Source organism: Schistocerca americana, chromosome 2, assembly GCF_021461395.2.
Source record: "Schistocerca americana isolate TAMUIC-IGC-003095 chromosome 2, iqSchAmer2.1, whole genome shotgun sequence".
NCBI classification, from domain to species: Eukaryota; Metazoa; Arthropoda; class Insecta; order Orthoptera; family Acrididae; genus Schistocerca; species Schistocerca americana.
Window position 1 is genome coordinate 413148994 of NC_060120.1, and position 16410 is coordinate 413165403.

A 16410-nucleotide genomic window follows, 5' to 3' on the forward strand; every position below is an offset into this window, starting at 1 on the left:
GCCGACTTTGCTGTATTTGATAGTGTTTTACATTAATTACTGAGCGCCTGTCGTATGTATACCTTGCCATGTCGTTACATGGTACAGAGTCCATGGCATATTTGCTCCATTTTCTTACGTTGTTTGGTTTACTCTCGCACTTACTTGTCTCTTCCCTGTTTATGTAATACAACCCATTAACAATTTAATCTTATTAAGGGACTCTCACAGATTTTACTATACTTTTCTTGGAACGACGTGTCGCAGGGTTTTAATTAGCGACCATGTCGCGCCATATGAGACACATGTGTAGTGAGTTTTAGCTTTTACTATTGTACACGCTGCGCAACACAGTTAAGCGATCACTTTTTGGGAATCCTGTAACTGTCTGTTATTTTGACGTAAAAACTTGGCTCAAGAGTGCCTAAAACCTTCTTCTTTAATGGTGCTAAAACGTGGCATCCTGCGGCATTACCCATGGGCTGGACGACGCTTCAAACAGCAATGTGTGGACACATGCGGAAAAAGGGGAGAGCTCAGAAACTCATGTGACTTGTAATGGCGGTTAATGATGTCACAGCGGCGACAGATTTCATCACGGCACCATGGGTGCGTCACACGATGGGAAGGTCGTCACACTCCCTCCTGCCTGCATTTCACTCCTTTCTTCGAAGACTCTGCGAGAGAGATTATAACCACGATGCCTCGTGCTGAAATCATGGGGTTTTCTTATGGATGGGCGTGGCACACATTTCAGACACATCGCCGTTCAGGATCGACAAAGGGTGGCATAAATGGCATCAATGAACCACTCTTTTCCTTAGGTCGTTGTTTCCCACACATTTCGGGGTCGAAAACATTTCGCAGCATGATAAGTAACAGGACGATGTTCTTGAAAACATTTGGCACCGCCGACACTCCCGGACGTTTCAAGGCCTCTCTAAGGACATAGGCTGCGTCCCCATTCAACTGATCGCACCCCTTTCGAGTGTAGCGCAACTGCAGTTTCTACTCTTAGGCACAGGTTGTAGCCGCTAGGCACTGTTCGAAACTATTCAACGATACTTCAGCGTGATCCGAACACCAAAGGGTGCTTATGGAAACTGGAGGAATCCTTTGCCGTGTAATTCATTCATGTGTCAATATCGCATCGCCCTCCCCCCCCCCCCCCCCATCCTTTTCCGGTGATCACACACGGGAGGGTGCGAAACAGGAGGGCGCATAGTTTGCAGCTTCGGACAACCTTGAAATTTTCTCAAATGGTTTTTAAAAGTGCTCTCGAAGTCGGGGCTGTCGAAAGCGGTTGGACGACGATGAAATCGGGATGGTGAGACACAGTGTCGTTGGGGGGGGGGGGGGGTGTCAGCAGTGCTAGCGGTTCTCAAGGTTGTCATCCTGTTGCTGATCTCAGAACTGTCGTTTTCGAAATGTGTGAGGATTAACTCTTCAATGAAATGTAGAAGGGGGGGGGGGAGGGGTGTCAATGACGCGACGCCATGTATGCCACCCCCGGAGGTCTATTCGTGTCGATTCTGAGCAGCCGTGTGCCTGAAATATTTTCCTCACCTACTTCATAAAAAATAAGAAAAAATAAAAAAAAAACGCGTGATTTCAACACTGGGCGTCACGGTTCTGATACCATCGCCAAGGCGTCAAAGGAAGGTGTGAAATGTGGATAAGATGGGGTGTGACGACGTTGCCATCGTTATCTGTGGCCTTCCTTTCGCATCTGTCGATACCTTGCTGTTTGAAGTGCTTGGAACACTAGGATGACGGTTCAGTGCACCACACTTTTGTACCGTTAGCGGAAATGGTTGTAGACATATCTGAGCCAAATTTCCAACTTCAGCTTCTAAATGAGAGACAATGACGAGGTTTCGAAGAAGCGATCTTCCACCTGTGTTGCGGAATGCACATTCATTTCTGTCAGATTTCGCCATTAACTGCATACGCTCCATGACTATGCGTAACATGTAATAACCGTTCACAAACGTGGTTACCAACATAAAACACAGTAGTACGCTAAGTTCTGTCTCTGACCATGATATAAAGAAATCACATTTCTGCTGAGATCTGTTATATATGAGGAATATCTTCTGATTGTGTCTGGAAATAACGGAAATATGGAGTATATCCTTGATGTTCTGCAACTGTTAACTAGTTGGTAACGACAGAATCTGTAAGAGGCTTTTCGCGGACGGAGCTGTTATCTCCAGGAAGATAGTAACAGTAGAAGACCTTAACAAAATGCTCTAACACACGCAGAGGCTCGACAGTCGCTGCAGGGACTGCAGGTAGAACCTGAACGTAAGCAAATATAATGTGTTAAGATCAGAGGGGCCTACAATATTAATTAATGTACACAACTGTTATACGGCCATCTGCCTCAGAATGCCATGAGCAAAGTTACTAGCCAAAGGTAATCCCATACGGTTCTCACTAATCAATTCCTAATCATTTGATTATCGCAAGAGTAATACAGTAAGATAATATAAGTAATAGTCTACCTCCTAATATCGTGTCTCATATATTTCCTAGCAGAGTGCTAGTGTCTCCGGTGACATGTTTGGGAACACGAAATCCATGAATGGCTGTAAATGGTCTCCAAGTAGCTAAACATTGTCATTTCCAGTCAATGATTGGTTCAGTTGGATCAGAGGACCCAATAAATTCTACGTATATACAGTCCACGTCACTATGGAGCCATCACAAGCTTTCACAGTGCCTTGGTGACAACTTGCGTCCAGTGTTTCGTGGGATCTGAGTCCCACTCAAACCGAACCATCAGCTCTTACCAACTGAAATCGGACACATCTGACCAGGCCACAGTTTTCCAGTCTGTAGGCGGTACAATCGCCATCTGTATAATTTATGTGCATATAGCTATCCCGTGACTTTTGTCACCTCGTGTAGTTTATCAGGAATTTATGAAAATCCCGCAGCTTTTATTTACAAATGTTGGTTTTGGTATTAAATTTACAGACAGAAAAAGGAGTTTCTTACTGAATCCATGCAGCACATCAAAAAAGAACCAGTCAAAAAAGTGTATTCGATCTGAGTATCACTGTTTAGAATTACTTTGCATCAGTCGCTACATAAATTCGCTACAAGTTATGGAGGACTCATATATGTGGAGAACTGGTACAGTATTCACTGCTAACAGCAATTACCTAGAAATTCATATAAACAGTCGAAGTGACAGTATTCAACCATTATTCTAATTGTACTTTCGTAAATCGAAGTCAACGCTCAATGTAAAAAAAGCAGTGCTGATGCAGTTTGGAGTTTAATAATAGCATATAACTAAGAGTTAGGGCAGTCTGTATTTATAAGGGGATAAGTTCCACGAAAATATTGCATCAGAACCAGAAACTAGAAGTCGACACGTAACGGCAACACGAAAATAAAAAACCACAATGATTTAAAATTTATGAATAAGATCCAATTCATGAACATCTGTTTCCTCTCAAAAGCCTGGTACAATGCATTGTTAGTATGGTTATTTTTGCAGCTGAAAGAAACTGGTACAGAGCCTGCCCCTCCAGTTAGTTGTGTATTGGCTACTGTGTCGGTAAGACCCTTTTAAAATATCTTACATAACGTGCGCTTTTAACCCATAAAAAATAAATCTCGAACCCATCATTATCTTCTCGGAATGTCCAGCAATATTCGTTTATCTAACCGTCTCTAGAATGGAACGCTATATATTTTACCCTTGCAGCTACGTTACTTCAGGAGTAGAGGCCACAGTTGTTGTTGTTGTTGTGGGCTTCAGTCTGAAGACAGGTTTGATATAGCTATCCACACTAATCGATCACCGTAAGTCTCCTCATATCTGCATAACTACTGCAACCTGCGTCAGTTTTAGTCTAGTTACTGCATGCATCCTTTACTTTTCCTCTGCAGTATTGACCTCCAACACCACCCACTGTTACGAAACTTTTATCTTTTCTTCTTAATTGTTGGATGCAACCATGCATTTTGAGCACTGACAGTCACACTGTAAATTGACCGGCATTGCGCCTACCTATAACTTGCACATCAGTACCCCACCCTAATGTACCCGGGGTAATGCTAGTCATCTTGTGAACTTAACATCATTGCCTCAAAATAGTACTGGGAGCAGCGGGTAATGACAGCCCCCTTAGACGATCATTAACCATCGATGCTCCACCCAATTGGTGACCAACCTGCCAACTGGTAATCATTCATGATGACGAACACAGCCCAGCAGCAGCCTTCTAAAGTGAAGGGGCGTATTGTTACAACCATGGAGCTTTTTTATGTTAAGTGAGACAATGCTTGTAGTAAGCAAATCCTCAGTGCAAATATCGAGCTAGGTGGCCCAGTGGCTAGCATGCTGGAATCGCGTTCGGGAGGGCGACTATTCAAACCCGCGTCTGGCCATCCGGATTTGGATTTCCACGCAAATGTCGGGATGGTTCCTTTGAAAGGCCCTGTCCGATTTCCTTTCCGATACTTGACATAATTCGAGCCTGTGCTCCATCACTGATGACCTCGATGTCGACGGAACGTTAAACCCAATCTTCCTTCATAACACAAATCACAACTAATTCCGTATGTCACTATTTCTGCTGACATTCTAACGATTGTGCAGCATCAAGGGAAGCCGAACTCTTGTATCACACAGGTGCTCATCAAAGACTTACCACATTATTTTCAAATTACTGCGCCATCATTTTTATGTTTTAGATGGTTAGAAATCATATAAGAAGCCAGACAAAGCTTAATGCTCTACAGAAGATTTTGAAAAAAAGAAAACGTTAACCTATATGAGCTACGTCCATTGTAACAATAACCGCTACTAAAAAGGCACTTTCGAAGAGGCGACTATTGTTTGAAGTTTCCAATAGCTGTCGAAAATAAAGTGAAAGGACTCCTGAGTGGGGAGTTGTGTATAAAAAATTCTGTCAGCTGATAAACATCGACAAAAGGTGTGATTCGCAAATTCCAAAAATTTAGAAACAATACATATAATTAGACAATGTGGGCTTTCACGGCCCGGGGCCTTCTTCCGGGCTGAGAGGCCGTTGTCGATGTATAAAACAGCATCCTACGTTTCGTCTCCAAATGCGGTAGACATCTTCTGCGCTAAAACTGGTACTGCCACTAAGGTTTGAGGGCTCTCACATTTATAAAGCACTTGGGGGCACCACCATACGTCACGTGATACCGACTGTATGACTGTCTTTGGATGGCGTCATCATTCTCGATTAAAAACTATCAGTTAATTTCCGTTCTGTTGACGCAAAGTCGACATCCATATTTTATCTGACTTCAAAACTTCTTCTTTTCTATTGAAGATACTACGGTGTTTAGGAATCTCTATTGCTTCTCTGTACGTAGGTGTATGATAATGGGATTTTTTTGCCAAAACGCTCGTCTCGCTAAATTTTACTTTGTTGTTCCCGTCTCAACAAAAACAAAAAAAAAAAAGAAGAAGTGTTCTGCTAAGGCTGAGTTTTCGGCCTGTCATTGTCGATAGTTCCCTTTGTGTTCGGGTATTCGGATGTTACAACTTCCTTTCTTAGTTCCAATATACACTTGTCCGCAATTGCACGGAATTTTATGTATCGCAGGTGTTTCTTGAGCGTGCCGTACATCTTTTGATGTTATTAAATACTCATTCATCTTATTGTTGGGTGAAAAGGTCATTTCAACCCAATACTTGACAAAAAGTTTCCCGATTCGATCCGTACTTTTATTAATGAACGGGAGGAAATTTTTTCCAGATGACAATCATTGTTGCTACATCCGGCTTCTTCTCTTCTTTGATGGATCAGTCTACCCACTAGCATATCCATTTTCCTTGAAGACTGGCCGCAAGTTATGTAATTCATCCTGCAAATAAACCAGATAGCAGATTTTTTTGGCTCCGTCCATCAAGGTTCTAATAACATCTCATTTTGATCTAGAATGAGGGATTGATTCCTTCCGGAAGTATGTATCAGTGTGTGAATCTTGTCTTTATACCTTATGGCCCGCGTCCCAGCCACCCGTCGCTCTCTTTCTCCATCGTAAACTGTATCTTTTGTTCAATACCATTGAGAGGCTCTGACAAGACGTCCAGCTGCTCTTCACCGTGAGTCCGAAGTACAAATGTATTGTTCCCTTAACGGCACGACTTAGCTGATCTTCTACTGCGCGTCTCAGCGCCCGCTGTTCGAAGAAATCTATCAATAAACTGGCAACAGCTGGAATAAGAGAGCTGCCCATAGCCAATCCGTCGATTTCTTCTTGTACTGGGAATAAGTTGTGGTAAGGAAGGGTCTAAATAAAGCCACTATATTAGCCGGAAAAATATCTGCTATGTATGAAATAGTTTCGTTTAGGTACCTAGTGAGCAGGGACACAACATCAAAGCTGACAGGGTTGTCCCTTGATCCGACGTTAATCTCCTTCAGTTTTTAATGTAACTGTCGGTTTTACCAACATAGGCAAGGAGGCGAGATATCGAGCCATCTCACGCGTGGTAGACCCTATGGCACTCACAGAGGAACATTTGGCATATGCATCTCTGTAGGCTAGACAGCCTGAGTGGATAAGCGTCGGTTCTGCAGAGTTCTTTTTTATCGCCCGAAGAGGAAGAAGACTGTTTTACCAGTTGGTCGATAGTTCTCAAAACTTTCGTTATAGGATCCTTCTGAAGATTTTTATAAGTAATAGTAACCAAAAGCTCAGTAATCTTCTTGTGGTGGCGTTCTCTCTTCATGGCGTTCCCTCTTCATCAAAACTGTGGCATTATCTTTGTCAGCTCTTAGTTGAGTGATGGTTGTATCCACATTGATCACCGTCAGCGCCTTCCTTCCCGCTTTGTACAAATTACTGCAAGGTGGTTTCGCTTTGCATAGGCCTGATATTCTGGCCGTTTATGTCCTAATTTCATCGGCGGATTGTTGTGATAACATATGGATTCCAGGCTCCACATTTGCTGTAATGTCCTTTGTGGGAAGCTCCTTTTGATAGAACTGAACCTTTTTGTATCTTAGAGTGTATATTGTTCATATGCTGTTGAATATAACACCACAATCATTATTATGGTTTTTGTCGTGTCCCAGTGGGGGAAATGGGGCTAAAGTTCAACTGGACGCAAAAATGGGGAAGACAATTGATCCCATCCTTTTTGAAACAACCATTCGAATATTCATCTGAAGTGGTTGAGGACCAGGTGGAGGGCAATTTCAACTGTGCGAGAGGTAGTTCTGAATTTTGGTTGCCACCTAGAAAATATAAAGTTACCTAACTACCTTTTTGTTTGTCCCATGGTACTGTACACATCCGCAGTTGTATATATTAAAACCCCGGCGCCGCAGTGCCATAGGTAACCACTAGGGGAGCCAAAACCTACTTTCAAGAAAATTAAATATGAAAGTCGAGCCTTGTATCTCAACCAGTCTTCCATCTCTGTAAACAAGCAGGAATTTGCATCTTGGTATTGTAGCGTACTTGTCACTCTGCGTGCACGCAGTCATCCCTGCATGTCTTGCTGCAGGTCGGCCAGCCCCTTTCCTGCCGTGGCAGCCCAAACAGCCCAGCGATCACGAAGGCAAAGAGAACTGCGTCAACACCCGCAACGACGGCCTGTACAACGACCTCAACTGCGACTGGCAGTCGCCTTTCTTCTGCGAGCGCCTGCTCTCCGTGGGAGTCCCCGACTCGTACCGCTGGCTGGAGGAGGCGGGCCGCTTCTACAAGGTCCACAAGGAGAAGCGGAGGCACAACGAAGCCGCCGAGGTGTGCCGCTCCGAGAACGCGACTCTGGCCGTGACGGACTCGTGGCGCCGCGGCGAAGCCCTCCTGCGCACTCTTATCACGCCGGAGAGCCTCGAGTACCACATTGGCTTCACCGATCGGGCAGTCGAAGGCGACTTCGTTACGGATACAGGTTCGTACGTGCATACCTCTCAAAATAAGTCTTACAAGGAGCGATCATCAGCTGAGAGACTGTTTGAAATCATCTGTATGGTGATGCAGAGTAATGTCGTAAGTTTCACACCTGAAAGCCATTGACCCTTGTAAGCCCCCGTTTGAGTAGTCGAAGAAAACAATTCAAAATTTCGCGTGATTCTCTTTATCTTTAAAAAACAAACAATTGAAACGCTAGTCGCCAAACGCAAAGGTTACAGCACAGGCCTCATGTGCTAGAAGTTGTCGGTTGGAATCTTGTAAGGTGCACTGAGACTTTTCATTTTTATATATTTGTCGAAATGACTTTGGGCACTATTCTTATTAAATTAATAGGGTTAAATGTGATTTTTTTATTACTATGTCTTTGTCACACCATTTTAATCGAAACATCAACTTCTAAAAATTTCCATCATTTTTTGTGTTATCATTCTTTTGCCAATTTAAATCTTTGTGCACATGGTTTTAATTACTTTTATATATTAATTTCGATTTAATTGCTTTCATTTGCATCCTATACTGCTGTCCTTATCAATAATTTTGGTTTCATTTCTTCCATTTCATTACCCCATTCTTTTGCCCTTATCATTGCATTCATTTTCCTTGAATTTTGTTTCATTTATAATGCGTTATTTAGTTTAAATCTTCATCTGCGCTACTTTGTGTTTAATGGAATAACACTGTTTTAAATGTTGATATGACGTTTAACATCCAACAAAGTGACATCTTGTAATGAAAGGTACATTTTTGACACCATTGCACAGTCAATATAATCAGATTATTTTCTCTTTTACTTTTTAATCGATACATCGGCAATTTCAAATGTTTAAATACTATGGTAGATAAATAAAGGTAATTAAATTCCGATGCCAAATTGAAAAAGAATGATAGGAAGAAAAAACTGAGAGCATTGAAAAAGTTAATTCATTGTTTACATGCTACAAACGAATAGAAATAAAAAAATTCATTCCACCCAATGAAATGAATAAAAATAGTGACCAAATTCATTTCGATAAAGATCTAAAAATAAAAAATTTGAACGCACCTGACAACACCCCAACCAACAACCTACTGTCCATGAGGCATTTACCGTAACCAAATTGTTAAACGTTCCTTTTCCAAAGCTGAAGAGCATCACGAGAAATTGCTATTTCTTTTTCTTCGATTACTCGCAATCGACGGCCCACAAAGTGAATGGCAGCAGCGTGTGATACTTCGGATCTTAGCTTACATCACCGTATAGATGATTTCAAAACGTTGATCGCACTGCTGGGAACCTGTCTATGTTAAATAACATTTTCCAACAGCTTTGAAAATGTCGCACATTGCCTGTATTGAGGAAAAACACTTAAACATACCTGGTGCGTGTTATTCTTGAGCAGACTACGTACTGATATCTTTGGTGTGCGCAAACATCTCTGAAGGCTGCTTATCGGAACACAGACCTATGTTCGCAACAACCACTCTCGTTATATTCAGCCCGGATAATTAATTACTCACCAGCCTACTTCATAAGACAGGCTACACTCTAACACCTCGTCCTGTCATCGCTGTTGAGCTGCTTGAGAACGGAGCAAAAACTGAGTTTACCTGTGAAAGAGGAAGCAAATTGGTCACAGCTAAGATAAATTACCCGTCATCCATCTCAAACGATGTACAGAAAGTACTTAAATGTACTTGGCCATATTCTGGAGAACAGTTTCTTAGCTCATTGATGGCGCTTTTATGAATACCGAGTCAGGATTTCCACCCGGGATCTTCCCAGAAATGCAACTAGGATGAAAAGCCAAGGAGAAAGAAATAATTCACCCAGTAACAGAAGAAACAACCAGAAATAACCTAGTGACAAACTTAAAGCACTGAAATAATTGAATTACTGAGTAATTGAATGGTGTACACGTGTAAGTCAGTATTAGTGGAATTTAAGAAAAGAATGTGAACGCAAAGTATAATGTCAGAGAGAAAGTGTGTTCACAATCGCGGCACATGACCTCAATGTCGGCTGCACTGACGAAAACAATTTGTGATGTTGTTGAACATTTACATGACACAAAGCGTTTTCTAGCTGGAAATTTTGAAGTAGTACAAACAAAAAATTGGAGAAGTAGATAAAAGCAGAAGGTAAGAACTAAATATTTTGTAAACCCTATGTAAGGCTGTGTAGTAATAGTTCGATTTCACATTTTCGCTGAATGAAATTTCCATCAGTGAAAAATAGCTTAAGAAGAACGAATTTTCGAAGTTTATGAAATAGCTCACTACGGGCGACAGGGTATGATCACACACGAAGATGATGCATGAAAAAGACAGCTTTCAAATTCAGGTGAAGCTCTGTCAACGGGAGAGAAGTTCGTGGCGGGCAGATGGGGTTTCAAAAGTGATTCGTCCACTGCGAGCTGTATTACATCCGTTTGATGCAGTCAACGATAACTAATTAATAAGTAAAGTGCCGCGCCGTTCTCTATCATACAAAGGGAATGAGCCGTGATAAAAATTGCTGTTTTGAAGAGCGCGCCGCAGGGCGTAGTGTGAAGCAGTCGCCCTCCGTTTCTGGCAGTGGCGCCGCTGTGGCAATCACAGCTTTGGTGTCTCCCTCTGGTGGGAAAGGGGAAAGGTTGCCTGTTCACGTGCATTTAAGGGGCGCTATGAGCTCGCCATTCAGGCAGTCTGGGTCAGTCTCTCGTCCCCAGCTTGCTAGTGTGTCTCGCGTTCGCATTTGTTAGGCAGTTAGTGTCTGTCTGTCGTTCAGAGTGCTAGTATGTCTGTCGTTCGGATCAACCTTTAAAGCCGGCAGAATGAGAGTCTTTCCACTCCGCCAGTAAGAGAACTCAGCGAGTGGTCGCCCGGTCGGGGCTTAGTTCCTGCATCTGAGTCTGCGCGTTAGGCCGCCAGTCTGCTCAAGTTTGCTCAGGCAGTGGTCATTGGCGGTTGGATCGATCGGTTGGTCGGTCGCCCACTGAGACACAAGATGACTTGTTCGTCATGAGCGTCGGCGCATGTGAGGTCGCCATGTGAATCCAGTGGGCCGCGGCGTATAGTGAGGGGTAGTGACTTCGCGGTCGACACGAGAGCAACAGGAGTCAACCCACGACATCAGTCTGGCCGGTGCGACCTATGACGTCGTGAAATAAAAGATCGGCGCGCCTTCCTGCGTCCGTTGAAGCGGCTGGCAGCGGATGGTTCGGGAGAACGATTTGGGGATGCTGCGCCAGGTCTTCTCGAGAAATCGCAGTTTATTAGAAGTTAAGGAATTGGTGATATGTTGTTTGATTTACTCTTGTTAAATTCTACTTGTTTTCTTGGTGAGGACAAGAGCCGTTTTGCTTTGGGGTCGTCCCACCGTTCTTCTCCATTTGCCCACCCGCGGGAAGGTGGTTGTTTATAAACTGGGTGGTCCCATTCTCCCTTTTGGAGTAGCTGTTAGAGCAACCTGCGGTTCGGGTTGTTCGGTAATATCCCTATCAATCTACCGTACGTTAGTAGCTGCCTCTGTCATGTTTGTCGGATCTGGTGTGTTAACGAATTTATTGCTTTGAGTGTAGCGGCCTAATACCTGAAATATGTATTGATCTTTGGAAACTTTGATATTATTGCCTATGATCTTGAGAGGCGGTATCTGTATACTGTAGAGCATCTTAACTGTTGTTTAGCCAACCTTGCAGAATTTTATATAAGATTGCATTTCATGGACTTTTATTTAAATGATCATTTTAGTATATAAAGTTGCCACCCTTTCACCGTAAGACTTTTCTTAGAAGTTAAAATCAAAGTGCACCTTCGGTTGCAAGGTTAATATTTTAATTGTTAGTGTTTTGTACCATTCCCATCCCTCCTATGGGGGGTGCATAGTTTGTGAGCTTGTGTAAATTGTTAAAACTCTCAGATTAAAGTTATCTGGTGTGTTGCAGATTTGCACCAGTGTAGTCTTTCAGAGGCTGTGGTGAGCGGTCGTAACGACGGCCATGTCAAAAGGGAGCGGCAAGGTTCTCCGCCCGAAAGCTCATACAGTCAAAACTTGTTTCTTTCTGCCTCTGAATAAATTCTAACTCTGATATTTAGAGAGTGCTTTCTGATTATAATTTTAAATCTGTTTCTTTTAAAAAATGCTTTTGGGCACTATTAAAGTGAATAAAATTCCCATTTGTGAAAAGGAATTTGGTTATGATGTCATCAGTTACTCCCTGGCAACTACTTCCATGCTTACATAGTGTGATTGAATGTGTTAATGTTCTTGATGAATCGCTAGTAAATAAAATAAATTCTTAAAAATATTGTTTGAAAATAAATCACGGTTCAGGGCATATTATCACATTTCTGTGACCTCTCGTAAATAGAGGGAAGCTCTTCGTTTAGTCTGTGTCATTACATCACAGTCTTTACCTCTTGCCATGAACTTACCTTTTGTTTCAATATCTACAAAACTGTCTAAAAGGCATAAAGATGTTCTACATTCACTAGTTTATGTCTTCGTCTAAGTAATTAAAAATAATTTAAAATATAAATGCTCTCACTTTTGCATTGCAGTGAAAAAAATTTTCCTTACAAATCTTTGCGTAGTAATATAGGCTTGTGTACCTGTTTTGAAAAATAAGACTGTTAATCACACTGCCATGTTACAGTGTAAAAAGAACAGGTACTGCGAGAAGTACAGTCAGTGAGACACTTGGGCTTTTGTCTTGGACATCAGCTACGTCTTAGTTTCAGTCCTGCTAAGCTGACGGAAATGTTCATCCGTCAATCTCTATTCCATTTTCCCGTTTAAGAAAAAACAGGTCTTGTAAATGCAGTTATTGTCGAAGATAGTAAGCGTATGAGCCGATAACTGTTTCAATTGGAGTAAGGACTGGGATGTCATTAGCATATGGTTCGATAAACTGCATTTTAAACTCGTCTTCTATGAGTTGTTTAGCTTCAACATATTAGGTGAAACGATGTTTTGTAATTTCCATTGAAATATTCTTACAACACAGAGAGTGGAAAAAGATTTGCTCTTGTAATGGTCCTTAGGAATTCGCAGGGTTTACGTCTGCGTACTAACATTTACATATACTCCGTCTAGATACAATTTTCAGTTTAAATCATCCATCACAGGAAACATTTCTTCTAAAAATAGCGAATTGCATATCCATCCTTAATCAAGCCCGGAGCATGATGTCAGTGACATTGGAGATCAACGACGCAATGTTAAGAGCTTGTGGAACCAAAAACAGTATTCGATCACGATCTTTCTTCTTCTTTTAATTTAATTATCCCTTTCTGAATTCTACAAGTTCCAAATCAAGAACTCGTTCCAAGGGCCTGTCTTTATTTACTACGTCGTATCACCCAAAATTTCTTGACACTGTGAGTGAGTGTGTGTGTGTAAGTGTGTGTGTGTTGTAGAGAAATAGGATCCAGCTACTCATTAGAAAATGCAAGGCAGTATTGGAAGAGGCAGTACCTGTGAAATTTGATAAAGTAGAAACTCAACCCGCCTCTCCCACTGAAATTAGGAAAATAAAAATTCACTCAATAGTAAAAGCTTACATGGAATTGGTGGCATTTACAACAGACTACTAAAAGCTTGCTCGCAGCAAATAAGTAGAATTCTCAGCAACATATGTATTAGCTCACTGAAACAGGGCATTTTTCCAGATAGACTGAAATACGCTATTGTTAAACCATTGCATAAAAAGGGGGATTAAATCTGATGCTAACAACTACCGCCCAGTCTCACTTTTGACAGCTTTATCCAAAATTCTTAGAAAAGACATGGGTTCAAGAGTAGCACCACGTATTTGTAAAAATGAAGTACTAACAAAATGTCAGTTTTGTTTTCAGAAAGACTTTTCAACAGAAAATGCTATATATGCCTTCACTGATCAAATATTTAATGCATTGAATAACCGAACATCACCCATTGGAATACTTTGTGATCTGTCAAAGGCTTTTGAATCTGTGAATCATGAAACTCTTATAGGTAAGCTTAAGTATTGTGGTATGAGTGGGACAGTGCACAAATGGTTTAATTAATACTTAACTGGAAGAATGCAGAAGGTTGACATTAACAGTACAGATAGTTTGCAAAAAACAGCAGAGTCCTCTAACTGGGGAAATATCAATAATGGTGAAACACAGGGTTCAGTCTTGGGTCCCTAATTGTTCTTAATATATATATTAACGACTGGCCACTCTATATTCATGAAGATGCAAAGCTAGTTCTTTTTGATGATGATACAAGTATAATAATCACACCGAACAATTAAAAATCAGCCGAGGAAATTCCAAATAATGTCTTTCAGAAAATTATTAAGTGGTTCTCTGCAAATGGAAACACACTTTATACAATTCTGTACTGTAAATGGCATAACATCATTGATAAATGTAGACTATGAACAGAAGTCTGTTGCTAAGGCAGGATACTAAACATTTCTGGGTGTGTGCACTAATGAGAAATTGAATTGGACGAAAAACGTCGATGGTCCACTGAAACGGCTAGGTTCAGCTGCTTATGCTATTACGGCTATTTCAAATTTTGGTGATAAACATGTCAGTAAATTAGCCTACTGTACCTATTTTCATTCGCTGCTTTCATATGGCGTCATATTTTGGTGCATTTCGTCATGATGAGAAAAAGTATTCATGGCACAAAAGCGTGTACTCAGAATAATAGCTGGAGCCCACACAAGAGCACCTTGCAACTTGAGATATTCACAGTACCTTCGCAATACATATATTCACTTATGAAATTTGTCATTAATAACCCATCCTAATTCGAAAATAACAGCGAAGTGCATAGCTACAACACTAGAACAAAGAATGATCTTCACTATTCTGGATTAAATCTCACTTTGGCACAGAGAATAGTGAATTATGCTTCCACAAAAGTCTTTGGTCGTTTGCCAAATAGTATTAAAAGTCTGACAAATAGCCAACCAACATTTAAAAGAAAATTAAAAGAATCTCTGAATGACAACTCCTTCTACTCAATAGAAAAATTCTTAGGTATGAAGTAGTAAATGTTAAAAACATATTTTGTGTAAAGAAAATTTATGTTAGAGTGACACATTCCACATCACAACGAAATGTTGTATTCATGATCAGTGGAACAAGGATAAATTTATGTATGTATGAGAGAGAGAGAGAGAGAGAGAGAGAGAGAGAGAGAGAGAGAGAGGGACTGAGAGAGAGAGAGAGAGAGAGAGAGAGAGAGAGAGAGATTATTTCAGTGGTGGAAAGAGGTACGTTGTTGAGGAAAGAGTGTGTTCATGGAAATCCTGACTCTTCTCAACAGTAGTATTAAATACACTCAATGTTTTTAAGTGTTTACCTCTAAGGTAACTCGCTGAAATACTGTTTCCGATTCCAGGGAGGCACTTGAATGATATGGAGTTCTTAGTGTGGGGATACGGGGAGCCCAAGAACAGGAAGGATGAAGACTGCCTGTCTCTGAATGGCGAGGGCTACTACACTGACATCTCCTGCGAATTGGAGCGGCCCTTCATCTGCGAGATCGTGCCCTAGTGACGACATTGCGAGGTCGGCTGCTAGATGCGGTCGAGAATGGCCGCGAGTGTAGGACGAGGCTTCTGACTTTTCAGAACAAATTAATAGTGACATAGACGAAGTTAACTCATGATAGTTGTTACATCAGACGTTTAATAAATGACAATAGGATACTTCGTTTTTCTGTATTCCTCTTTACTGTAAAGCTCACAACAAAAACAAAATCAGTCATCTCCCAGAAGACAGCAAGCTAATATCGTGTAACGCCACCTTTAGCATTGATACATCAGCGAAGAAGAGATTCCAGAAGTTTCTTTAGGTACGCCGTATTCAGATGCAGCCAGTCATCGGTGGTGAGACTTCGTAAAGTTACCATATTGCTTGGATGTCAGCTGCTACGTTCCATCTGCTTTCCCAAAACGTACCGAACATACTCTATAGAATTAGGATCGGATGCTGTAGCGGGACGTTGCTTGAGGGGCGACAGGATGCGTAGGTATTGGCCAAACAATGAAGTTGTTGTTTTCTTCAACAACGGGGGGATCCGTAGCATGCTCCTCAAGAAGACGTCAATGAAAGACATCACTTGGTCACTGAGATCATCCTAATTAAAATCATCAATCATGTTCATCGTTACCTAAGTGAGTTAGCCAAACTAAAGATACATAAATAAATCCTAAAACAGAAAGTTCAAATTAACATACTTTTTCTTGTCATGATAACCTCAGTGAGTGAGCCGAACCTTGTAACAACGATTAATTAACATAACACTTAGGTCTAGCCTCGGATGGGCGAAATCAACGAAGTTTGTGCTCTTTTAGCGGTTTCTCGTGAATCTGTTGCCATTGTACAGATCACGTACTGAGTCCACATTCTTCTTCTCTCGATATGACATCTCATGTATTTCCTGGTCCAACAGCTGTATACGATACATTGTCAACTTGAGACTGGTTATGATATTTTTATGTCAATGCACGTCCACCTTTCGTGTCCTCTAACATTTTTTTCACCTATTATCTC

At 41.4% G+C, this 16410-nt stretch overlaps 1 protein-coding gene across 1 annotated transcript in view; it reads left to right on the forward strand.

The window, feature by feature from the left end:
• Positions 1–15563, forward strand: part of LOC124595240 (macrophage mannose receptor 1-like) — a 77514-nt gene extending 61951 nt beyond the window's left edge. The window contains exons 5-6 of the mRNA XM_047133899.1: positions 7493–7885; positions 15254–15563. Of these exons, the coding sequence (XP_046989855.1) occupies positions 7493–7885; positions 15254–15408 (548 nt within the window). The 3' untranslated portion in view covers positions 15409–15563. The remainder of the gene's footprint in view (positions 1–7492; positions 7886–15253) is intronic.
• The last annotated feature ends 847 nt before the right edge of the window (positions 15564–16410 follow it).